This window comes from Pelophylax lessonae (assembly GCF_965119305.1).
Source record: "Pelophylax lessonae genome assembly, chromosome: 8".
Classification (NCBI taxonomy): Eukaryota; Metazoa; Chordata; class Amphibia; order Anura; family Ranidae; genus Pelophylax; species Pelophylax lessonae.
In genome coordinates, this window is record NC_138775.1 from 180028679 (window position 1) to 180055880 (window position 27202).

Below are 27202 nucleotides of genomic sequence, written 5' to 3' on the forward strand. Positions count from 1 at the left end.
TTTACATACCCTGGCAGAATTTAGGATTTCTTGGCCATTTTTCAGAGAATATGAATAACACAAAAACTTTTCTTTCATTCGTGGTTAGTGTTTGGCTGAAGCCATTTATTATCAATCAACTGTGTTTTTCTCTTTTTAAATCATAATGACAACAGAAACTACCCAAATGACCCTGATCAAAAGTTTACATACCCTGGTGATTTTGGCCAAATAACATGCGCACAAGTTGACACACCGGGATTTGAAAAGCTAACAAAGGTAACCATCCTCACCTATTATCTGTTTGCTTGTCATTAGTGTGTGTGTATAAAGGGTCAATGAGTTTCTGGACTCCTGACAGACCCTTGCATCTTTCATCCAGTGCTGCACTGATGTTTCTGGATTCGGAGTCATGGGTAAAGCAAAGGAATTGTCAAAAAATCTGCGGGAAAAGATAGTTGAACTGTATAAAACAGGAAATGGATATAAAAAGATATCCACGGAATTGAGAATGCCAATCAGCAGTGTTCAAACTCTAATCAAGAAATGGAAAATGAGGGGGTTCTGTTGAAACCAAATCATGATCAGGTAGACCAACTAAAGTTTCTTCGCCAGAAGAAAGCCATTACTAAGCAAATGCCACAAAGTATCCCGCTAACAATACGTCAAACAGCACAGAGACAAGCCTCAAACCTTATGACCCAAAGTAATTTGGAGTGATGAGACCTAAATTGAGCTTTTTGGCCACAACCATAAACGCTACATTTGGAGAGGAGTCAACAAAGGCCTTGGCCTTTGATGAAAGGTACACCATTCCTACTGTGAAACACGGAGGTGGATCGCTGATGTTGTTTTGGGGATGTGTGAGATACAAAGGCACAGGAAATTTGGTCAGAATTGATGGCAAGATGAATGCAGAATGTTATCAAAAAATACTGGAGGAAATTTGCATTTATCAGCCTGGAAGCTGCGCATGGAATGTACTTGGACTTTCCACCATGACAATGATTCTAAACACAAGGCCAAGTCGACCGGTCATTGGCTACAGCAGAATAAAATGAAGGTTCTGGAGTGGCCATCTCAGTCTCCTGACCTCATTATCATTGAGCCACTCTGGGGAGATCTCAAATGTGCAGTTCATGCAAGACAGCCCAAGAATTTACAGGAACTGGAGGCTTTTTGCCAGGAAGAATGGGCAGCTTTAACATCTGAGAAGATAAAGAGCCTCATCCACAAATACCACAAAAGACTTCAAGCTGTCATTCATGTTAAAGAGGGCAATACACGGTATTAGGAACTGGGGTATGCAAACTTTTGATTAGGGTCATTTGGGTAGTTTCTGTTGTCGTTCTGATTTAAAAAGAGTAAACACATTTGATAATAAATGGCTTCTGCCAAACACTAAACATGAGTGAAAGAAAAGTTTTTGTGTTATTCATATTCTCTGAAAAATGGCCAAGAAATCATAAATTCTGCCAGGGTATGTAAACTTATGAGCACAACTGTATCTTGAACATACACATGAAGTGGATATATTGGGGGCTGGATCTTTGGTGGCTGTAGTTCAACTTGATTTAATTTGTTTGCAAAATAACGTTTCATGTGAAATTCGCTATCTGTGCCTGTGCATTTCATAAACTATTGCTCCATCTATGCTGTGTTTTCTAATAAGCCTTCTTTCTCTAGCGCTCATTGACAGACGTAGTCCTCGGTGATACACCACCTTCGGGTTATGTTGCCTCCACAGGAGCAGGACTAGACAGGAAATTAAAAAGCTCTGGCCACACCCCAGGGGCAGTCCCAGAGGGTATATCCTCTCTCTCTCTGCCTCAGCAAATCAGTTATTTTCTGTCTAGTTAGGAGTAAGGACCTAGATACCTTGCTGGGATCTTAGGTCCTGGCAAGAATTTTTTCTTAAAGGATTTTTTAGACAGCTTTTTTTCTCCAGTGTTCCTGTGAGATCTTCAAGCAAGAAAGCTGAACTGGGCGACGGGCTGGATGTTGAGATCCGGTGGTCACCCCAGTTCAGCCTACGAGCGCGTGCAGGCCATAGCTCCGCGCTGGGTCGGCCGCGACAAAGTCCCATTAAAGGACTGTCCACGCGAGTTAAACGTCTCGCTGAAACGCCAAAGACCATGAGTCACGGCGTCCGTATCGGTCGACAGCCCTCCCGCCCCGGTGGAGAGGGGTACTGTCAGGAGTTGGTGCCCGCCTGGTTCCGGTATGGTGAGTAGTATGTTCCCCCTTTCCCCCTGACGGGTTTTGTGGTGAACGCGGGCCCCTCTCTGTATGGTAAGATAGAGTCCCTTTCTATCCTACAACATGACACAGATCCTCCTACTTTGAGTGTGATTTTATGTGTGCAAAAAGCCAGGAGGCTTGGTTTGGGAGCTAACAATCTAATTGTATACATGTTTTAAAGATGTAATCTGTGGCATTCTGGGAATCTTATGGGTTAAGAATAAGCTACCTACCAGTCAGAAGCCACGGACATGTAGACTGCCTTCCTAATCAGATCTCCAGCTATTAGCAGGCCTCCCGAACGGCCATGCGGTCCGCCAGGGCCGGTACCGCCAACCACGCCATATCCCCATGCAGAGAGAGTGTTGTGTGCCCTGCAGCACACCGCTATTCAGTACGGGCCGCCGCCATTTTTTTTGCTGGATCGCACGAGCCGCCATTTTGGCGTAGCCTCGTGTCTCCAGCATGGGGGCGGCCATGTTTGAGGTGATCCAAACACCTCGTGGAGCTTGGGGGAGGCGCCGGAAGGCGTACAGAGGGGCGGAGCCGCCTCCTTTTTTCCTGGGCAGCCAGCCAAAAGACTTCCTGTTTGTCAAGACAGCGCTGTAACCTGTTGCAGTTAAACTCTGAGCATCAAGTGGTGAGCCTGGGGGTCTATCTCTCTCGATCGATAGGGATCCCTAGCAGGTAACACTAAGGGGCTTTTGTGGCGCTGGGGGTCGAAGAAAAAAAAAAAAAAAAAAGTTTTATTTTTGAATTATATTATCCAGGAAGTAACTGGAATTATCATGGACCCTGCCACACATATTCCCCCACCTGTTTCCCTCGAGGGGGCCACGGGACCCGCCGGTGCACAGAGTATAGAGTCATTTACAGCAATTTTGGAGTCTATGGTGGCTCGGGTGGAGGCGGCCTGTCAGGGACGGGGGTCAAGGAAGCGACCCCCGCCTACCCCTATACCATCTGACACCTCTGACTCAGATTCAGAGGTGGTCACGGCAATTGCAGGTTCCTCTGCAAGGGCTGTTATCCCAGGTAAAGCCCCCTCAGACAGTGAGGAGGACGCTTCTTCTCCTGCTATTATTCAGGAAGAAGCATTGGTGGACGCACTAGTTGTGGCAGTGCAGGAAACCTTAAAACTTGAGGCTTTACCGGCAGAGGCAACTGAAACAGAGATTCCTTTTGGTACTAATAAGCCCATCAAGACGATGAAGGCTTTTCCTGTACCTAAATGTTTCGGTAATCAGATTAAAGGAGAATGGGAGCATTCTAAACGTACCTTTACTATTTCCAAGCGTATTGCTAGACGCTATCCGTTTGAGGAATCCATCATTAAGAAATGGACGGTACCACCAGTCGTGGATCCGCCTATTTCCAGGCTGAATAAAGCCACGGTTATTCCAGTGGAGGACACTTCGTCCTTTAAGGATCCGGTGGATCGAAAGATGGAAGCAGAGTCCCGCACCATCTTCTCTCTGATAGGGTCAGCTTTTAGACCAGTAATTGTTATTGGTCTAGTTTCCCAGACACTTACGGAATGGGCGAAAATGGTACGCCAAGAACTTAGGGGAAAAGATATTCCCCAGGAGACATCTGATTTGATGGAACAGATTATACAAGGGCTACAGTTTATCTGTGACGCAGCCTTGGACACTACTCCCTTATTAGGGCATGCATCTAAGACAGCGGTGATCCTCAGACGTGTGCTGTGGTTAAAATGCTGGTCTGCTGACCTAGGTTCCAAAAAGACCTTGACAAATCTCCCCTTTCAGGGGAATCGTCTATTTGGGGCCAACCTAGATGAAATCATTAAGGATGCCACTGGGGGCAAGAGCACTTTTTTGCCACAGGCTGCTAAAGCTAAGGGACCTCGCAACAAGCGAGGACCTTTCTTTACCGCCCATAAAGGGCGCCCGGCTGGTACTAGCAGAAAGGCAAGACTCCTCCAGGAGGGTTCAAGAAGGGGACCAACCCAGCCAAACCCGAAGCAAAGGAGTACACAGCCTGAAGGTGCGCCCCCACCCGGTTTCAGGGTGGGGGGACGTTTTCACCGGTATTCAGGACATTAGATCGAGCATCAACCACTACTACCGGTGCGATTCTTCCCTTCCAACATTTAAGTACTACAGGAAGCGGTAGTTACCGTTCCCTGAATAGATCTTTTCCTTTACCTTTTCCCAAGATTAGTCCCGATACCTCACAGGAATCAGATCTGGTTGACCAGATAGGCCAAGTAGCCTCTAGTCGGGTGACTTCGGTCCCTGAGGTTCAACCAGAAAAGATCACCTTTCCTGATAACTATCAGGTATCTGATAAATGTGTGGGAACAGAAAACGACCAGACTTTCTCGGATGGTCGGGGCCAGATACCTCTAGGGACGCCTGGTTCAGATTCAATCAGCGCCAGTGGTCCTAGAAATTCTAGGCTGGCCTCCTCAAGCCGGCCTGGCCGACTTGGACATGTTAGTCGTACACGTTCCGTGGGAACTTCGTCTCAGGGAGTGTCTGTGGTCTCAAGGACCAATTTACCATCATGCTTTACAGTCGCTGGGTTTAATGGCCTGGCCATTGAGACCCAAGTACTGAAGGACAGAGGTTTGTCAGCTTCAGTCATTCCTACCCTTATTAAAGCAAGGAAAGCGACTTCCATCAAAGTCTATTATCACACATGGAAAACTTATATTGCGTGGTGCGAATCTTTCGGATTTCCTCCACGTACCTATTCGGTGTCTCGAATATTGGCCTTTTTGCAACAAGGGGTTGAGCAGAAGCTAGCCTTGAGCACCATCAAGGGTCAAGTTTCAGCATTAGCAATCTTCTTTCAGAAGCCTTTAGCTACCAAATCCTTGGTGCGGAATTTCATCCAGGGGGTGCGGCACCTGGCTCCTCCAGTCCGCGCGCCCTTACCGCCTTGGGATCTTAATTTGGTTTTGTCGGTTCTACAGAAACCTCCCTTTGAAAACATCAGGGAGATTCCCTTGCTTACTTTATCCCAGAAGGTGGCCTTCTTGGTGGCTATTACTTCTGCTCGCAGGGTGTCAGAACTGGCTGCATTATCATGCCAGTCACCATACCTAGTGATTCATAGGGATAAGGTAGTACTTCATCCTAAGCCATCTTTTCTTCCCAAGGTGGTTTCAGATTTTCATCTGAATGAAGATATTGTACTACCTTCCTTGTGTCCTCAGCCCAAGCATCATCGGGAACATGCGTTGCATTCCTTAGATGTGGTTCGGGCAATCAGGGTGTACCTGAAAGCTACGGAATCATTCCGTAAGACGGATTCACTTTTTGTGATCACGGATGGCCCCAGAAAGGGTTTGCCTGCATCTGCCGCGACCATTGCCAAATGGATTAGACAAACGGTGGTACAGGCTTATTCTATTAAGGGTCAGAGTCCTCCGTTCCCTGTTAGGGCGCACTCCACTCGAGCGCTCAGTACTTCCTGGGCCTTTCGCCATCAGGCGTCAGTGGTCCAGGTATGTAAGGCGGCCACCTGGTCGTCGGTACATACCTTTACAAAGTTCTATAAAATTGATGTGACGGCATCGGCGGATGCCTCATTTGGCCGCAAGGTTTTGCAGGCCGCAATTTGAGGAGACCGGTGGTCTACCTCGAGGGTTTTTTCTGTTTGAAAAAAAAAAATGTTTTTCTCTTTTTTTGTTGAGTCTCATCATTAAGGATGAGCATTGTAAACTTCTAGTTGGCACCGGTTGGGCCTTCTAGATTGGGATTTGATTTCCATTTTCCCACCCCTCAGTTGTGATACTGCTCTGGGACGTCCCGAAGGTGGTGTATCACCGAGGACTACGTCTGTCAATGAGCGCTAGAGAAAAATGGATTTTTGTAAAATCTTACCGTAAAATCCTTTTCTCTTAGCTCATTGACAGACGTAGTCCCCGCCCCTCTGTTTTTTGAGTTGGGTTAAAATCTCTAAAGACTGCTTTTTCACATAACTGATTTGCAGAGAGAGAGAGAGGATATACCCTCTGGGACTGCCCCTGGGGTGTGGCCAGAGCTTTTTAATTTCCTGTCTAGTCCTGCTCCTGTGGAGGCAACATAACCCGAAGGTGGTGTATCACCGAGGACTACGTCTGTCAATGAGCTAAGAGAAAAGGATTTTACGGTAAGATTTTACAAAAATCCATTTTTTAGAAGCAGTTTTTTTTTTTTCCAGAAGTTTCCGTTTGATGGTGCACTAGACAGAACACTTTATCCTTGTGTTTTATGGAACGACATGGGGGTTCAGTGGTTTCTTCTGCATCCATTTGAAAATATTCAGATGGTAATTACACATGGATTGCCCAAGAGTCCTGGCTGGTAAAACTTCTCTGATGGTTCTGCAGTATACTATGTCTCAATATGCTATTTGTCTACATTTATGATATTGTTTGGACATTAACATGGACATGAAGTAGACTATAAGGTACTTGACATCTTGTTGTGAATGTTCAACTAAGTTCTCCTGGTCGCAGATCAAGGCTTTTTCCAATTATCTGTGACTGTTTTTATTTAATACTACTGATAGTCTACTTTGTGCATGGGCCTCAGCTGTATATGGGCCATGATTTGGGAAGCTTTTATTTTATGCATACTGCTTTTAACTCCGACTATATGCAATTGGCAATATGGTTGTCTTTATACATAGACAACGTGTGCGTGCGTGCGTGCGCGCGCATATGGTTTGGGGATCAGGCCTCTGGGCAGGAGCCTGCCTGGGTTGTATCTGTCCATATATATGGATTACCAAGGAGACCTAGTTCCTGAGGCTTCATCCAGCAGACAATCGTATCCCACACATTCAGGCATCCAGACACACTCCCTGGGCCTGATACTGGTAGCTATTAGGACATGATTCCAGTCCTTTAGCTTAAGAGGAATATAGTATATCACTTATCTCCTCAAAAGCAATTGTGTTTATGCAGACATCCCTACAGTAGAGATGGTCTTCAAGTTATGGTACTATATAAGAGGGTGTGTGTGTGTGTACACTCAGGATGTGAGGCCACTACATTATTTCATAGTGTTTATGTTCTATACAATAGTATTGTATTGTATTGTTGCAGAGGCAGCAAGGTCATCATTATTTGCTATCACTCGGACCTTATACCTGGCTTGGGTTGTTATGGCACTATATTCAAATATAATCAATATGCATCTTTTTATATGGCCCCTGAGCAGAAGCGAATCATAGGGCCCCTTTCAAACTTGTGTGACTTGTTCTGCGACTTGGGACTGCTAGTCCCATGAAAAGTCGTACTTGTTTTCCAATGAGTATCTGTGTGACTTCAAAGTAGTCCCTGCACTATTTTGGCCCATCTTTGTTTTTTCTGTAGACCTCAAGATCACACAGGCATTGCTTCAGTCAACTCAAAATCGTGCAACTTTCAGGTTGCACAAGGGCAGAAGAGAACTAAAGCGGAACAAATCCCATCGATTTAGGTCTCTAAAAAGTTACATTCCTGGAATGCCTGGATTACTAACTGTCACATGTGCTTGTTGCATCAACCAAACTGTTAAACCATCAAATGGCTGGTGTCATGACTTGCATTGTATTTGCAGCACTGCGACGGTTACAGATCAGGCAGAAGCAGCTTCCTTGGCGGTAAAGGATAATAGGGTTTCATTCTGCTTTAAGGCTGTCAGCAGATTGGTCTACAATCTCGGCAGTGCCTAAAAATGCATAAAATGGGGAGCAACTGAGCATGTGCAAAGCAGGATGAGTCAGTGTATTACTGAATAATAAGACCCTTATTTTTAGCGTTTTCCATAGCTATAGCTGCAGAAAGGGCCAGCCTGAGGTGATGTATCAGGACTTAGTTTTCTGACAGTCCTCCTTAGCAGAATGTGGTGTAACGATCGACATGAACAGGGTTATCCTGTTTCTGCTACAGACTCTTCAAGCCAGGATCTACCCAACTCTACTCATACCAGTATCACACAACTAGTATCAGAGTGCTTGGGGGGACTCAGACTTAATACACAGGAAGAACACCTGACCTTTGCATTCAGATGAGGGGACAGTTATATTGTGTATGCAAGAATGTACTGTATTGTTCTTACATATTGCTCATCTGCGTAGTAAGCGATTGTCAGTCTAGCCGTTTCTGTGTATTTCTTTTGTGGTCAGAGCGCTTTCCTGGTCACCCCTTTCTACACTGATGGTCAAGGGCATTGTTTATTTGTCCATGCTTTAACTAGCTATTTGGACACATCAGGAGTTGCAGTGGTAATTTATGGTCTAGGTATTATGGAATTCTACTATACTGTTTTATGCTCCAGTCTCTATAGTATTTACAGTAGTTCACTCTTCTTCAGGTATGGGTGATCTCTTTGCTATTTTCAGACCTGACCAGGGATGGAAAGCAGCGTCTCCATGCTTACAGTGCCTGATTGGCTGCTCATTGGATGGTCCCTGGGTGGTATACCGGGGCCAATTACACTTAGGAAACCAAGTGGCATCATAGCAATGTTTTTTTGTGGCCATTTTTTAGGGTGGCATTCTCATCACCACTGTAGGAGATTTTTGGTCTCTATTGTCTCCAGTGCATGGACCGTTATTCCAATGGCCCACAGAGCAATCAATTTTAGCATGATTCCTAAAACTGATTTAATTGGGTTCCTTCATATTTATAGGTAGAACCTCTCAGTGGAGTCAGTGGTCATGTCCCAAATCTTTGACATCTGTATGTAGAATGGAAGGGGGTTCGCTGCAATAGCTCCACAGAGCTGGCAGATCAGACTAGCAGCATCTCTTACATCTACCACTCTCAACCAGGTACCACCCAAGGGGATCACAGCCAATTCTACCTGGGCCTGACCATCTTTATATTTGGAGAAGGCAGGAGTTAAGCCAGACAAGATCTGCCAGGTGGCAACCTGGTTGAGCTTTAGTACCCTTACAAAATACTGCAGGATAGATTTCCTCTCCAGCCAAGACCAATTTTTCAGTGGAAAGGTCATTCAGGCTGTAGACCCTCACAGTAGTATTACTTGCTAAATCCTCTCAGATGCTGCCCTGGAAAACGACTTGAGAAAAACAGTTAATTATCTGTTAACTTTTTCTAGAAAGTCTTCCAGAGCAGCATTCATACCCGTCCCTGTTTTTTTTTTTTGGCAGATGTTTTATGGAAGGATAGTGTATATTTGCCTGTTGTTCCTCTGCTACTTGTATATTACAGAAGTATGTGTGAGCCTTTTAAATGGGGAATGCAGAGTTTCCTGTTTTAGGTAGGAGGAGACCTATCTCTCAGATGCTGCCCTGGAAAACTTCCTAGAAAAAGTTACCAGGTACCTAACTGTGGTGTTTGTTTTTTTTTTTTTTTATTTTATTTTAGGTCTAGCGAGGCCTAGTGAAGTCACTATTTTTGGAATGGTCCTCAGTGATTACATTTACCATTTCCTGAATAAGCGTCACTGAAGGCACTTTGCTTTTATGGTGGCCACAAAGTTCCCAGTCTTTTCTCTTATGCCCTCATTTAGGGGAGGTGATGTTTGCAGCAGGGACTAACATTGACAAGGTGTTTTTTCCTCCTAAAGTTTCACTCAGCTGCATCCTATGGAGGAACAATTTAAGAGATGGGGTAAGCCCTCAATTAAGGCAGTTGTTTACCTATCTTAACAAGAATGTGACATGCCCTGTGGATGATGATAAATAACCTAAATATGTATACTGCGCTACAGATTCCCGAAAATATGACACCATTCTTGCTGCTCTTCCCACTTCCCTGTGAGATACCCACAGTGCTAATAAACAGGGAAAGTACTAGGTGATGATAAATTATATATGCACAATCCAATTTAACATGTGAAATTATGGATTATAATTTATCCTTTTATAAACGTACACAAATAAACGTGATCGTAAAATAAATTCTAAAAAGTGTTGTATAAATTATAGAAAATAATTCAGTTAAAGTGCACAAATAGTAACCGTGCCAAAGTCCATATACAAAGTGTCTGTCCAACGTGCTCAGCACTCTTCATGCAAAAGAGACAGCCTGTCTCCACTTAGTGCTCCTCCGTGTGCCCTATCCCCCTGTGCAAGAGGTTGAAAACATTGCTGAACCCTGGGGCTTCTATGCAGCTACGGTGTTTTGGTGTCCGTCAAAGGCTTAGGACCACATGAAGCACCTGTCAAGGAACTTGTATGCCACAGATGGTGAGGGGGACCCAAGAGAAAACCTCGAGCTCTGTTCTCCTATGGATGCCCTGAAGGATTTCACTCAGCAGGTTTCACAGCTTTGGACTTTTGTCCGTTCACACGCACAGGATATTTGGCTGAAAGTTAGAATGCATAAACTATACATACATTGTTGCATGATTTTGTGCTATGCATGTAGGTAACAGGTCTACTTTAAACCTTTAAAAAGTGGTTCTAAGGCCTCGATTTTTTACCTTAATGCATTCTATGCATTAAGGTAAAAAACCTACTGTGCTTCCCGATCCAGCGATGTGCTCAAAAGCAGCGGCTCTCGCCGCTGGCTCCCTCCTCCACTTCCGCTGCTGTCAATCAAATGCATTGACGAGGGACCACCTGCGCGGGTGCCCCCACTGAATGTAGCTTTCCATGGCGGCACTTGCTGAAGAGGAGTCTGGGGCGCCAGCGTGGGACCCCAGAAGTAGAGGATCGGGGCTGTTCTGTGCAAAACCATTGCACAGAGCAGGTAAGTATAACATGCTTGTTTTATTTTAATAAAAAAATTCAATGTTTCTTTAAATAACTGTTTTTTTTTTTTCTTTATCTGATTTTTGCTTTTCAGGAATTACAAAGAGCACAACAAAAGGTGTCTTCCTTGGGCAGAGAGAATACTGCATTGGATGGGGAGTGTCATGATAAAGAAAAAGAGCTAAATCGTCTTCAGACTCGCCTTGCTGTTCTGGAGCAAGAGTTAAAAGACAAGGATCAGATAGTGCAGAGAAGTAATGACATTCTCTTGGCCACCCAGCAGCAGAAGGCAAGTGTACTAAACACTGAAAAATATGTATAAATCATACTATAAACAGGGTTCATGATAAGTGTTTTTTACAGACCGGTTTAGAGGCTAGCGCTGAGAAGAAGCAGGCACAGATAGGAAAGTTGGAAGCAACAATACAATCCTTATCTGCAGAGCTCGTCAAGGTCAGAACCAGTTTGTGGCATGCTTGTTCATGTTTTCTGTGTATGAGATTTATATGTGTTTCCAAATTTTTATAAAGATTGCTTTCTTTTACAATACTAGCAAGAGAAGAGTCAATATTAAAGACTGCTTTCAAATTTGTAACTTTAATAACACAGAAACAAATCCAAATAACTTGTCTAGTGTTACTAAACCCAGGACCCCTGCATTTACTATATCTGGTCTCGGGTAACAATATACAGAACATGGAAATGCAATTTTAGTACTCTAAACTGCTAAATACCCTTTTCTCATCAGCACTATATATAGCAGTCTTGTGACTTCTATTAGTGCTGGCCGAGCACTGGTTAAAACTTCATTCTCCTCTGACTGACTGCTCCTTGAGTCTGCAAGACCCCTGACCTTCTGGACAGTGCTGATTGGCCTTATGCCGATCACATCTAAAAAAAAAAAAAAAAAAAAAAAAAAAAAGACTCTTTAGCAATACACACCAAACTGAGCTTGTGCAGTGTGCCTCCTAGGGCTTTGTACTATCAGCAGATGAATTGTGGACATTAAAAGAAGTGGAGGATCAGAGAAAAAAGGATCAAACAACCTTTTTACACAATTGGGAAGGTTAACCCCTTAGGTTCCACAGTAAGTATAACAAGCATGTTTTACTGCATGTACAGACTGATTTTACTGTTGTGGGTTTAGTAACACTTCAATTTTCACTAATCCAAATAAGTGGCAATGTTAATGAAAAAAAATGCAGTGCTGCCTTCCTAATCCCTGTGTATATGGATTTATATGGGCTATTTAAATATATAGGTGGTGAATTTCAGCAAAGATGTTTCCATCAACATGCATGATGATCCTCTGTTTGCTTTGCCTTAAAGCCCCAAAATAATAGCCCAGGACCTGAGTTGTACACGAGAGCAGTGGCTCTTTCTGCTCTCTCCTTCCTCACTGGGCAGATTGATTGCAGGAGGAGCGAAGAGTGTCGGCGGGGGACCCCAGAAGAGGAGGATAGGGGCTGCTTTGTGCAAAACCATTGCACGGAGCAGGTAAGTATGACATGTTTATTATGTTAATAATAATAAAAAAAAAAAAAAAAAATCAAGCTTTACAATAATTTTAATGATCTCTTTAACCTTTTCTGTTAGTGATGATAATTTAGGACATTTAGCATCTCCCCACAGCAAAATAACCTTTCGAAAGGTTGACTTCATGTTCCCAAGTATGTAATAGCGCAAATCATTTTATTGCAATTTGTCATGTGCTTTAGAATCTAGCTAAATTACTGTGGGGTTCAATTTGGTTCAAAGGATCCTGTTTTTCTTTTTACTTTGTATACCAAAGGCCAATACTATTATCAAGAAGCTTCAAGGAGACCTGAAGACTTTAATGGGCAAACTAAAGCTAAAGAATTCTGTGACTGTGCAGCAGGAAAAACTTTTGTCTGAAAAGGAGACGCTGATTCAAGAAAGGGAAAAGAAAATTGCCGATGTCCAGCATAATCTTCATGTGAAAGAAGAGGAGGTAAGTTAAAGGGTGGTAGATATAATTATAATTATAAGTCAAACTGGTAAAATGTGTTTTATATTTGAGATGCTGGAACTTGCCGCTCTTTGCTGGCTAGGTTTATCGGTTTGTATCAGTGGGGCTGGTGGCCACCTTATAACATGTCCTTACAGCACAGGAGTACTGGCCTAAAGGTACACTGTCCATAGCAGCAAGAATGTGGGAACCCTTGTCTGCAGCCAAGGGTGGTCTGTTTAGTGGTCCTGTGGGCATCTGCCCTTTGCAATTTGCTGTCACTGTCACTTCCAGCACTCCATGTCCTCTCCCCCACCCAGTACGTTTGGACAGGCACTGGATGCAGCTGGTTGGAACATGTGGGTGGAGCACTTGTTTTCAGGGCTGCCCAGTCCTTAGGTTGCGCTTCTAACAGCCCTGGTTGCTGAATGCACTGACCTGTTGATTTCCATGAACTCCAGACAGTGCAAATCTCTACACTAGTTCAGATTGACCATCTTCCCTACTGTAGCAGGTGTACAGCTGCCCCCTTCCTTCCCCAGGCAGCATCCCTTGTGAGCGTAGATGTAGTTCTATGGAAACAGCTCTTTGCTAATGGGGTTGGCAAACAGTTCACCATGGTTTTGGGGTTCAGGGGGCCTCGGTCTCCCATTGCTGGTCTTCTCTATTACACCCAGTGATGTAACAGCTTGGCACAGGTTTCCCCCAGGGGGAATTTGGGGCTGTGACACACAGTGTGCTGAGGCTATGGATCCACGAACTTGGTCGCATCCGGCTAAGGCTGGCTTTACATTGTACAATTTTTCTTTAGATTTACTGAAACCACATAATATGAGGTCAAACCTAAACACTTTCAATTTGTGTGCAATCAGGCAGGACCTTGCACAACATAGTTGGAGGTAAATCTAAAGAAAATTAAACAAGAACATTGTTTTAATGTAGGGCCAACTTAAGTCTCTCTGCCTACGTTTGCTCTGTACGTAACCATTCTGGGGAGCGTTTATCAATAGTACTCTTCCTTAATGGTTCCACTCCTGCTTCTTTCTCCCGACTCAACTAGGCTATCGGCTTCCAATCTAAAGGGTTTTCCCTCTCAGGGAACAGACAGAGCACAGCATTTTCTTTCTGTGTGTCTCGGACTGTACCAGTCAGATGGCTTGGCCTTGAATGAGGTCTCCCCCACTTGTTTGAACTGAGAAGACCAATAGTCCCTAGGTCTCTCTGCTTGTCTGTAGTTTGGACTTGCTGAGGGTGGTCGCGTTTTCCTTGGGGGCTTCTACCTTAATTAATTCTGCTGTCATTTTACGGCATTCTCTGGCCTAGTGCTGGTTGCACATGATCAGGGTCTTGATGGTGACTGTGGTGTCTCTGATGAAACCAGCCTAAGATATGGGCCAGCAAATACTGCCATATGGTAAAAAGAGAAATCAGGGAAACCTGTACCACCATCTCCTTTGTGCAGTGTAGGGACTTTTTTTTTTTTTTTGTTCCTTTGTTTTTAGTGCCCTAGAAAGTCAGAAGCTGTCCACATTAGGATCTGTACTCTTGAACACTTTCTTGTAAGTCAAAAGATTTGCTTGGCATTGGTGCATTTCATGCAGCTTCTTTACATCAAGGAGATTCTAGCCTACATAGTAATCAAGGGCACTCACCCTTATGTTCCCATATCGTATCCGCCTATGTTCCCTCAGCCCACAGTGGGGGGGGGGGGGGATCTGCCTTCCAGTTCTTAGCCCTCCTGTTTTGACTGGCATTGGCACGGTAAGTCTTCATTAAGACACGGGCTCTGGTCTTGGCGCTTTTACGCCTCAGTGGGATATCTGGATGTTCTGTTGTAGAACACAAGGTGATATTCACAATCGTATCTCTACAGAATTTCCAATGGACTCCCTCTGGTCAAAGTTTTCCTTCCACAGGATAATTATCTTCATGTCCTCTGCTTACCTCTCTGCGGAGTGCGGACAGCTTCCATTCTTCCATGCATGAGGATGCTGGGCCTCGTGGGGGCTCCAGCATTGATGGACGATGTGCCTGCACACAGCTGATTGCCTGTATCGGTGTGTTGGGATGTGGCTGTGTGCATGCGCCTTGGGGGGGCCAACTGAGTGCTGCCCTCCTCCTCTTCTGTCATCCTGCCAGCTGTAGGCTATCGGTCATTGGGGGGGCGTGCATCTCTATATACGAGAGCTCTCAGCCATCAGCAGTAGGTTCCCTTCTGCCATGGAGACCCCTTATCCATTAACCTCCTTAGCGGTAATCCCGAGCGTGACTCGGGGTTGGTTTTTCATATCAGGAGCGGTAACCCCGAGTCACGCTCGGGGTGGATTGCAGAGAGCGCAGCGGTGGTCTCTTACCTTATCCTGGCGATCCATCGATGATCTCTCATTGCTGTGACCGCCAGCCGAGAGTCCCGCCGCTCCTCCGTCGGTCTCCGTCGCTCTGATCACTTCCTAGTTCCGTTCCCTGCAGCAGCAATGCTGCATGGGAGCGGAACTAGGGAGGGAAAAAAAAAAAAAAAAAACGTTGCACAAAACAAATTTTTTATGTATATATATATATATATATATGTGTGTGTGTGTGTGTGTGTGTGTGTGTGTGTGTGTGTGTGTGTGTGTGTGTGTGTGTGTGTGTGTGTGTGTGTGTGTGTGTGTGTGTGTGTGTGTGTGTGTGTGTGTGTGTGTGTGTGTGTGTGTGTGTGTGTGTGTGTATATTATATGCACACATTGTTTGTGTTTCAAATTTATCACATCTGGGATGTCTACTAGACTCTTGTTTTGGTCAGGTTTAAGTCAGTATTTACTAAGAATTGTAGGCCTATAATACATAACGCCAAATTTCCATGAAAAGAATTGTACCGCTTTTGGTATGTAATTCCTGACATAATCATACCGCCAGGGAGGTTAATGCTGGATTATACCCTCTGGTAAACCATGTCATTACAGCCTTTATGCCTTGCACTTTGCCTTGTGGATGATTGCTATAACAGACCCAGCTTATATATATATTTAAACCTCCAAACGGACACATTGAAATTGTTGTGAATTATCTTCCTTTCAGGGTTTTGCGCTCCTTTTTGAAACAAGCATCCGAGGCTATTCCGCTGGTGCTATCATAGCCCCTTTGCATACTCTAGTGCCTCCGTACAATATTACTATATCTGATGGGTTGGATGTATTGACACACTCCTCTGGGACCTTGGTTCTCTTGTTTATTGCTTTTAATCGTGACATGGCTCTTGTTTATACACCACCTCTTGCTAGTAAAGTCTTATATGGTATCCTACTTAATTACAAATATTGCCAGACTATTATATTTCAAATATATTTATATCTTACATTTTTCAGTAGATTGTGATCTTCAGTTATACCGCTGATGAAGGAGCTTTTCAGTCCTGAAACGCGTTGGGTGATGTCATACTGGTGTATTCTATGGTGTTATATATTTATAATTTCTATGTCCTTTTTCTTTGGTTGTATTATATTTGTATATTTATGCTGCTACATATTTTTGTATTGGTACTTTTATGAATGTATACTAATGAAAATTGCTTTTATCTAAAACAAAAACTTTTTGGTGCCATTAAAGCCCCACCCCTAGGCGATCCTCCATAATTCTCAGTTCTGTGAGGGGAAAGGGTTCGGCCTTGGTCATTCTTTTCTAAGTCACTTGATGCCTTCTACTTTGTTGTGCCCTTCCAGGGGGTCTTTTGGACAGTCTCCCCTTTCTAGGCTTCCTGCCACCATAGGCTGTGAATCTTGTCCAGTCGGCCTTACAAAAGCTTTTTTGTTTTTTAATATATGAGATATTCCCCTTTTAGGCCTAGCACACAGTGGCTTCTGGTGGCTGTCGCTCCTGCTTGTTCAGGTTGGCCTCCCTCTAATCTATATAGTTTTACTTTCCTTGTGCCTTTATCCCTCTGGGAGAGGAAGCTCTTGCCTGGATGATAGTCAGGGCCATTTGAGTCTACCTCCCTGCTGCAGCCTTTGGTCGGCTGTCTGACTCCCGATTCATCTTTCTGGCTGGTTCCTCTTCCACTATGTCTAGCTGGATTTTTCACTCTGTGATCCAGGCCTATGCTGTATCCGGCCCCGAAAAACGAATTTCCCAGCTACTCTGCCAGGGTGGTTGTGCATCCTAGATGTTTTTTCATTCTGCTTCTGTAGTTCAGATTTGCAAGGCAGCTACTTGGTAATCTGTTTATTTCTTTCCAAGTTCTACAGTGTGGTCTGTAACTGTCTCACTGGTTGCCAGCCTTTGTCAGGAAGTTGACTTCTACTGGTGTGCGTTTCAATGCCCCATTTCAGTTTATGGGCCCACCCTTCTTTCTTTCTGGCAAAGCGTTGGAACATCCCATCTGTTATAAAATAAGCTTTATCCTTCAATGAAAAATAAAGAAAGTGGGATTTTTGTACTCCCCATAAAATCCTTTTCTCTGAGTTCATTGAAGGACACAGCACCTGCCCAGTCTTTTTTTTTTTTTTCCGGCTTGGTGTTCATGTCCTGATACTGCTGGCTACTAACTGAATTCTGTCTTGCATATGGGGGATTTGGCCACCACCAGAGGGCCCCACTTAGGCATGCTTTTAGTTTTAGGGTGCACCTAGCATCCTGGTCCTGAAGGTGGCAGCATCAAGCCCATGAAGTAAGCTGTGTCCTTTTAATGAACTCAGAGAAAACATTTTTACAGTGAGTACAAAAATCCCATTTTTTTTTTTTCCCCTTGAGTATATAAGACTTTATAGAGGAACTGAAATTCAAAGTACCAGTAGTTAATGTTGTTGGCAATAATTTTGTGAAACCAAGATAAATTTTCTTTTTCATTACTTTAGGTAGGAAAGTTGCATGAAAGACTTCAAGAGACAGAACAAAAGTTAGAAGAGAGCAAAGAATTGCTTAAAACAAACGAGAACGGTAAAGTTAAAAATGTCTGATAACATCTATATTTTTGGCTGCTGTTAATATACAACTTTATGTCATGGTTTTATTTTTTTTTTCACATTTGTTTCCTGTAACTAGAGTAATGATCATTTTAATAATTTCCATAAGAAGTGTGTCTATTACCCTGCAGTAACCAAATAGAATTAAAACTGCATTTGAAAAAGCGGAATTTAGACTTTCCAGTAAATTCCATATTTTGGTGTAGCAGACAGGAAGTAATAGACTGGGTTATATGCCACTACCTGCAAGTGATTGGACTCTGGCAAAAGCTTTGCTGGGAATGCCCCCAGTGCATCCTCGTATAACCCCACCCACTATGTGGGACTCTAGTTTTATAGCCAGCAATAGGAAGAAATAGATGAGAGGTGGAGGGACCTGTGTCCTGTACTTTACTACATGATGTGAGGTTTACTGGTAAGTAAACATTTCTTGGTAATGATGTTCTACATGTCGCGAAGAATGGATGTCCTGGGCTTCCTGCTGGAACAGCAGGGTCTGGGAACCACCGCAGGTGCTGCCAGGGGTGGTTGGCTGCCTGGTGCTCACTTTCAAAACCTCATAGAAGTGATCGGGTTCTAGAGACGCTGGGACCACTTTTATCTGAAAGTCCCATGCTGGCTGTTAGTCGCTACCTTGCTCACAACTGCGGCAGCCACCATATGCTTTTAACCCCATGTTTACCATGCTGTTTATAAATGTACCTGGTAGACAAGGGGTTAAAATACAGCATTTAATTTTAGTTATTAAATTGGAGTTATCTGTCTTGCATTAAACCCCAATCTTTACATTGCACTTGGGGCTATGTTTACTAAGGTGCATTTATATAGTTGGATCCAGCAACCAATCACCACCCAGTCTGTTAGCTAATCTGTATGAAACTTGGAAGCTGATCTCTAATGTGCTGTATGTTAAACAATTTTTCTTGCTGTCTTTATGCAGTCATTTCATGGTTAAATAAGCAACTGAATGAGACTCATTCTGTGGGGTCCAATAAGAGCAATGATCCCTTCCGTGCCACAGTGTCGCCCAACCAAAGGGTGAGTCATTTTTTTTTTTTTTTTTTTTATACACTACTAATACCGCCTGCATGGCAATACCTCAGTAATTTTACTGAACTTTTTTTTTTTTTTTCCCCCCTCCCAGCCAGACAACAGAATACCTTGTCACAGCACTCACATAAACTACCCTCTGCCTTCCTACCCAGTTACATCCTTTCTTCCAGTCCCTGCATCTTCCTATCAACCTTCTCTGGACATAAACCGAGCGGGCCTGAGGGTGAGGAATCTGTCCGGAAAGGCAGAGACTAAATATTTGGCATGTTACACATACATGTGCTCAGTTTTATGTTTTCAAAAGTGTTAAAGTCTGTCCCATTTTTTCCCCTCAAGGTTCACCACAATAATCCACTTACAAAATTAAATCAGCTGCAAAGCCTTTCAGGGCCAGTTCCAAGTGCAAACAAAGAAAAGTAAGTACCTTCTCATGTCACTGCTTCTCTCCTGACTTCACCATTCTGACGGCCAAAGCTTGACCAATCTAGATCAATAGGTTAAAGTTGTTTTCCGTTTCAGTGGAGAATCAGCAGGCCTGGATTTGAAATATTTAAAGAAGCGAGAAGCCGGCCTCCCTTTGCATGGCCTTAACCAGAACACTGCTTCAGGTAGGCATCTTTCAAGTTGTGCTCACTAACTATACTTTAAGAGTGTTTCATGCCAGACGGGTTATGGTGCATCTGCATAATGGCAGATTATTTCCAGAGAGGGCGTGTTCCAGACTTGCCTATTAATCCGCATATTCCCCATCCCATTAAAGTATACTTCAGATCCAGATGAAAGATGCAGTTATTCAGGGATTGTAATAGCACATATTCAGTTCCCGCTAAAATAAGTATACACAGGTGTGTGTGTGTTTTTTATTTTTTCATTCAACCAGTGAGTTGAACTAAAAAAAACTGACTGATCCCTGCATCCACACTTAAAATCTGACAGCGGGGACTCCCTCTACCACCCTCCTGTGTCGGAATACACTGATCATTGCTGCAGCTATTGGCTACAAGCACTTACTAAATGCTGTTTTTACAGCATTAAACAGACAGACAGTTTCTGCGGAACCGGCCAAATTTTGACACATCTATACCCAACTTAAGGGTACCGGATGCAGAAGAGCATCAACCACTTGTGTTGTGGTGGCTTCCCTACCCATGGACAGCTGGGGTATGGAGAGAGTTTACCCAGCTATATTCTGAGAGTTGGAACCACCTGTACGGTGCTTTTTTCAGCCATAGGCTTAAATCCCAAATAAGCACAGTTTTTTTTTTTTTTTTTTAATCTTTCCTCAAAATCTGGTCATCGCTGGATCACTACTTCTGCTGCAGGGGAGGCCACTGGCCTCAACATTCTTTTGTATAAACCGGTTATGTATTTTGCCCAAGGGGAACATTAGGATCCAGCCTGGTGCAACTTTCCTTCAATAATGATTGAATAAATGCCTAGGTTAATAATTTGATATATAAAAGGGATTACTGCTAACAAAAAAAGGCTTTCTTCCCCAATGGTTACGTGAAAAGCATGTCAAGCAAAAAATGAATATTGGCATTAAATCACTAGGCAAGGAATCTTTACAGTAGGGAAACTAGAGGCATTTTAGCAGAGTGGTAATGTAAAAGAATCTCAAGTTTCCACTCTCAATAATATTTCCTTACTTCCCTGTTTTGTAAGCTCGCCAGTGTGATGCAGACAGAACTAAATCTAACAAGTTTTAACCCTTCCTACTGTATCCAAAAACCTAGAAACAGGGTTGCATTCTACCTTGTGATGTAAATAAAACTTTGTACAGTTATCTGCTGTGTCCAATGGTTTTGCAAAGGGCAGCCCCAGTCTTCTGGAATTCCCCGCTGGTGTTCTAGGCTCCTGTACTTTGTGTGCCCCCCGTAGCAATCTGCTTGCTTTGAGGGCACATCTGTGGGCTCACTGCAGAACCAGGCTGTGTATGTCTGTTGACACACACACACGCTCAGGCCTTCTCTCTCCTCCCAGGATTTGATCAACAGCAGCAGAAGCCATTGGCTCCTGCCTCTCGTGCTTGAGAGCAGCGGCTCATTCTCCCTCCTCACTGAACAAACGCTGGTTAAAGATTGGGCTCAGGGTATAAAACCAGCTGTGTTCAGCTACACCTGGAGTATATAAAGATAAAATACTTTCTGCTTTTAGAACCACTTTAATTCTGTATCTTTTATATTGCATAGAGATGTTGTGTCTATAGCAGACTGGCATTAACTTGTTTGTTAATCACAATTTTATTATCGCTATGAGTCAAAATACTAGTCTTTAATGTTGCACATATAATAAACAGATGTGGTCTTTCTTTCTTCCCTAATTAGAGCCACAGAAAACATTGCGTACAGTGACACAAGCAAAGACAGTTCCTCCTCCTATTCAGTCTGCCTACTTTCCTGGACAAGTATCCTCTTCATGATGGATTGAAAAATGGTGATCACTTCTTGTGGTTTTGGAGCTGAGATCAGGCTTGTGGAAAAACCAGAACTGACATCCTCTCAAATGAGGTGGTTTCTGTTCAGAATAATTCTTGCTGATGAAGTGAAGTAAATGCACTTATCACGCTGATGGCCGCCCTATGAGATTGTATATCACAAATATGCAATAGGTTCTCACTTCCCTTCTGCTTCCGAAGTCACAATTATATGCATTGGTGCTCCGAGTTTTAACAAGGAAGCATAAATGAGTTTGCCTTTCCTTTATATTAATGCCGAGTATGGTTTGTGCAAACAGTTGGCATGCGCCTAAAATGCACTATATGATCTGACTGGAGTAGGACGTTTAATACTGTATTTTGCACATTATGAACTATAAACTGCATTTAACATTTTTATTTTTTCCAAAGAAATGAATACATATTCTACCTCCTGATTTTGTATTGCAAATATGTTGTGTGCTACTGGAGTGTGTAATTAATATCTAAATCAGAGCTCTTCCTAATTCTGAATGTAATGTTTTCATATTAAATACCGTCTGGCAGGTCTTCCATTACATGGACCCGAGATTGTTTTAATGCCAAAAAAAAACCAAATCTGCCTATAAACATCTCAGGGGTTGTGACATTCATGTGGATATATAATAGTTGAAGAGAACTGGTCATGACTGGGCTTCTAGGCATCCTTAAGTTTTTAATTCTTCAGCTTGAGTTAGGGCCCATTCACACTGCCTGCATGATAAACTAGGGGTGGTTTGGTATGCATGCAGCTATTTGGTTGGGGGTGAGAGAGCTGTGACACACGTTTCAGAGCATCACAGTGACACTTCCCTCATGTCACCGCACTGGTGTGATAAAAAATGCAACATGTCTGCATCTTATTACAACTCACTGCAGCATGAACAGGGCACATGGAAAACATTTTTCTATGTGCCCTGGTGGTGACCCATGTTCTTCCAGTGCAGTAAAATATAAGTCACTGCATTCATGTGTGAATAGGCATTTAAGGGGGTCAACTCTCCTTACAGAATATTTTTGATAGAATAGTAGCTGTGATGTTAGTTGACCTTTGTTATCTTAGCACAACAAGCTGAAACACTATTTAATTCATAGGCATCCTGCCCCCTAGGTTTCTGCATGTTATCAGTTCCATGGACCTTCAAGATACTATACATGTGCCCTCAAACACCTTGTATTCTGCACACACTCATAGATATGGATGTTGTGGCAACAACTATTCTGCCATGCTGGCCAAGGAGGCTGTGGTTTGCTTTGCTTCTAGAATGCCTGCTTGAGTCTCGCCTCTGAAGAAAGAATTTCTCACGCAGGGCAGTCACCTGCACCCAATGTTGTACACCTACCTGACTTTAAAAAGCATTGAATTCGAAAGTGAGGGGCTGTAATGCCTAGACCTGTCTTCTTCAGTAATGTCTAAATGTTAAAAGATCTGGGTGTTCTGGTAGATAAGCTTAATAGCATGCATTCCAAGCTGCAGTTTCCAAAGCACGCAAACTCCTTTCTTGTATTAACAGAGGCATGGACTCAAGAGAACGAGATATAATTTTGCCCCTGTACAAATCATTAGTAAAACCTCATCTGGAATATGCAGTTTATAGTTTTGTGCACCAGTTCTTAAAAAGGCTCTCAGGGAACTGGAGAAAGTGCAGAGAAGGGCAACCAAACTGATAGGAGCTCAGGAGTAAAGATTAGAAGAAATCAGGAAGGAATTTTTTTTTCCTCTGCGGGGGCAAATTGGATCATGCTTTGCTGGGTTTTTTCACCTTCCTCTGGATTAACTGCAGGTATAAGGATTGTATGGTTGGGTTTTCTTTACTGCTTTTTTTTGTTTTTTATTAGTGAGCAAGACGGATTTGTATTTTTTTTCAACCTACCATGGAATCTGGGCAAAGCAACTTCAGGAAAAAAGACAAGCAAACCTCATGTCATATTCTTGACCTCTTCCAGTCAGTTTTGGATATGGGCCCCCCAGAAGCAAGGGTTCGCTTTAATGCAATTAGTGGCTACATCCCAGGTTTCCTATGCCAAGGTTCTGGCTGATATCATGCGCAAAGCATTTTTCCACTACAAAGTTTTTGCTGTTTGTTGTATCTTCTGTCTTATCTTTGGCATGAATGTCTTTTGATTCCTGCCCAACCAGTGTGCTAGCGAATTCTCACTGGTATAGTGACTGAGTCAGGAATATGGACGTTTCCCTTTCCTGGCGTTCCTTCATGTTAGCATAAGTTCCCCACCTGATGTTCCTTTGCTCAGCTTATTAGGTAATATTGAACAAGGGTAAAGGGCTGCCTTTATGCAGGCTCAGGGGCAGAACAACCCCTTAGGCTCCAATTCATATTAATGCATCTCCAAAGTGACTGGTGCAACTTTGATCCATAGAATGTTAACTAGGCTCAAAACCGCACAAAAAAGTCATGCTCCAAAGTAGTGCAATTTACACGGTGCGCCATTGATCATGAGACTTTGATGTCCAAAGTTGCATTACAAATTGCACAAGTGAATTGAGCCTTATTGGTAGGCTGACACTAAGAAAAGCCCAGAAAGAACACTTACGGTAAGTATGGAAAAACTATTTTCTGTAATATGAACACATACTTTCCTAGAATCCTTTTAGTAAATAGCATCTGTATTTTGGCATACATGTGCTCTTTATTTTAAACCTGATTTAAGTGCCGGTTCACACTAGGGCGACCTGGTCGCCTCCCATAGGGAAGCTGCGGACCTGTTCTAATAGGAGCGACACAAGTTGCTCCGACCTAGAAAAAGGGTCCGGAGCTTCTTTGGGGCGACCGCCATAGACTTCAATGTTATGAAGTCCGTGGTGGCCGCTCCGAGGTCGCGGTGCGGAGTAGCGTCGCTGCAGTGTGAACCGGCGCTTAGTCTGAAACGCATCTTGTATAAATTGTAGCAGTAACCATGGATTCTGCATAAAAATAACTTACAAGTATTTTTTGCAAGATTAAATATAAAAATATTTAGGTTTATTTGTAAACATACATCATTCTGAGCCAATGAGAAATGTTCAAAGTACCAAGCAAAACAAAAAGTGATCCTATTAAATTATACAATACTTTTATACAAAGAACACTTTAAATAACCAAGTAAAAATATGTACAAGTTATAATGTTTTAGAAGATAAATTCACATCTGTTACTTTTTGTATAAAGCTTTCTGTGGAGTTTATCATAAGTATCTAGACTAAAATAGCTTTTCTTTAAACCTATTGAGTGCCAGCAAACCAAAGTATTACCAGCTTCTGGCATTCATAAGGGTTAAAATTAAAATGGAGGAAGGCCACCAATAAAATGCACAGCCTCAAAGCAACAGACTCTGGAAGCTGTATATTCAAGTTTTGGACATTAAACATCCAACATAGATAGTGGTATGTAAAAGTAGATGTTAGCCTGAATGCTTCTCTAACATCTGACTGGAAGTCACACAATTAGAGCAAAAATGTAACTTGTACTTGCAGTAAAATTATTTTCTTGGGGTCTGTTGAGGGAATGCACACAGTTACATTATATTGCTGCCTACAAGAACATTGGCAAACAGAAGAATTGTAGCTCAGTCCCTGTAAATTCCCCTGGCCCCCCCCCCCCCCCCCCCAGCCTGCCTACGTTTTGGCATAAAGCAGTACCCAAGAGTATGAACAGAAACACAGAGGGGTTGGGCCCCATGTCTCTCAGCTGACATCAAAAATTAATTTTATGGTTAGTACAAAAATCCAATTTTCTTGCTTGTTCATTAAGGAACACTGGAGTTTAAATACAGAAGTCCAACATAGACAACCCAGCAACAATCACTAGCAGGCCCCATGTAAAAGGGGACTAGGATCTGCCTGCAGGACGCAACGCCTAAGTCTGAAACCAGGTGAGATGGAGCATGAGGCCAAAATATCCTGCATGTACATGGAGGTCTCCCAACAACACTTGAGGACTTGGCCTCATTAGATGGAGCTGAGGAAGACCAGTTAGGTAGATCCTTTAACTAGAGGGGCAAAGGGTTCCAGTTTGCAGCTGCCAGTTCCTTCAGACAAAACAAGTGGGCCAAAATCCACTAGAGGAGCATGGGCTGGGGTGACTTGTAGCAGCAGCCCCCACCTATGGGCAGACATGTAGCATCTGTGGAGTGGTAATGTAACTAGGCCCTAAGGTGACAAGACTTCAGGTACTTACAAACCCAAGTAACTGCCACCAGCTGCCCAACCATGCTATAGGTGGGCAGTAGGTACAGGCAACCGAGGTAAATCTTACTGAGCAGCTGGTGGCAACCCTGTCACTTGTAGGTGGGCAGTAGGTTACAGACAAGCGTTCCACATGAAACTTTAGAAGCAGTATGAAAGAATGCAGAGTACATAAATATTAACTCTTTCAGTGAAACCAGTGGTGGCAGGAAATCTGAAAAGCACCCAATGGTGCAAATAGTAAGATAGCTCTTGATGCTTTAGCCTATATGGCCCTATTGAATGGATGGGGCAGGAGCTGAGGCAATTCCATGGCTAACTTGTACACCAAGGTATGGAAAGAGCCACAATGCCCAAGTCCAGTGCTGGAAGTCAGATTCCAGCCTAGACCCACACATCCAGTCCAGCACTCCAAAGTCAGGCTGGTATAGCCACCACTATAGAGACCAGCTCAGTCAATGAAGGGAAAGGGGAAAAGAAAAAAAAAAACCCACTAAGGTATGCTGAGTAGAGGAGGAATGATACAGGGACTGGCTTTCATTTTTTTTTTTTTTTTTTTTACGGTTTGCAATGCTTCTAGAGGCAGCAGTATAACACAACTTTATCTGAATTATGTCCCTCAATGGGCAAGGGAAAAAAAAAAAAAAAAGAAAATTTTCAGTCATATTTTAGTTAATCTTTTTTTTTTTTGGGGGGGGGGGAAGCAAGCTCATTAACTACAGTAATTAAATTTTACACAAGTAAAATAAGATGGCAGTATACGACTATGGTCATGAGAAGAGGGATACCCTTCACACGTAAGGCTAGAAGTACTTCAGAACAATGCGCAGTAAATAAAGAATCCCTGTCCAGCAGGCTCCAGCTCAGTGCACAACCCATGAAAGATATCAGCTCCTCCCAGTTTTAGATTTATTTCCCATCAAAACACTTACTCTGCAGGGGTTGGGGCTGGATGTCCAAGTGGTAGAAACAGTACAAGACTCAGCTCCTTTCTAATACTAGGATTGTGTTGGGGAAATTGCTTAAGAAAGCCTCATGATTTGTAATGGATAAGTGTGCTATGTGATGCCAAGTGGAGGGTCTTGGTAACCATTCACCCAAGGAACCAGACCAAGACTGCATTGTCTAATAATTTTTGCACTCTAAAAATCCAGTACCACCATCATATGGAAAATGCAGCTTTGAAACAATGGATTTAGAAACCGTTGGCGTAAAGCTACAGCCTTACAATACCTTGTTCTCTTCGGCAGTACTACTGGCTTTCAGGAAGACCACCGATGGTGCAGCTTCTCACCAAATACCTCATTATCGATTTAAAAAAAAAAAACCTGTGATGAATCGGAGCTTTTTTCAATGTACGTCTACAAAAACTAGATCCGTAAAAGTGTAGCCCACTAAAGTAAACAGAATTTTGGCTCACTGCAATCAAATCCATGAAAAAAAGGAATTCTAGTTGCTGCACTTTACAAATCATCAAACGAATTCCAGCAGACAGCAGCAGAACAGCAGAACAGCTGCAGGAAAAAAGTTTTTGAAAGGGGCACAATGACATTACCTAGGTTAAAAAAAAAAAGTGGATCAGACAGACAATGTAGTTTTCAGTGAGCTTTCCATGCCACAAGCTAGTTTAATAAAATCATGTGACTCTAAAGCTGCTGAACTGAGAACTCAGCTCTCCCCATTTACTGTACAAATGATGAATCTCTCTTACAACATAT

The 27202-nt window shown here is 43.1% G+C and overlaps 1 protein-coding gene across 1 annotated transcript in view; it reads left to right on the forward strand.

Annotated features, from left to right (window-relative positions):
* Positions 1-21417, forward strand: part of SASS6 (SAS-6 centriolar assembly protein) — a 56542-nt gene extending 35125 nt beyond the window's left edge. The window contains exons 8-16 of the mRNA XM_082265525.1: positions 10982-11176; positions 11251-11340; positions 12680-12859; positions 17686-17767; positions 18734-18831; positions 18938-19069; positions 19183-19262; positions 19366-19454; positions 21174-21417. Coding sequence (XP_082121651.1) covers positions 10982-11176; positions 11251-11340; positions 12680-12859; positions 17686-17767; positions 18734-18831; positions 18938-19069; positions 19183-19262; positions 19366-19454; positions 21174-21268 — 1041 coding nt within the window. The 3' untranslated portion in view covers positions 21269-21417. The remainder of the gene's footprint in view (positions 1-10981; positions 11177-11250; positions 11341-12679; positions 12860-17685; positions 17768-18733; positions 18832-18937; positions 19070-19182; positions 19263-19365; positions 19455-21173) is intronic.
* The last annotated feature ends 5785 nt before the right edge of the window (positions 21418-27202 follow it).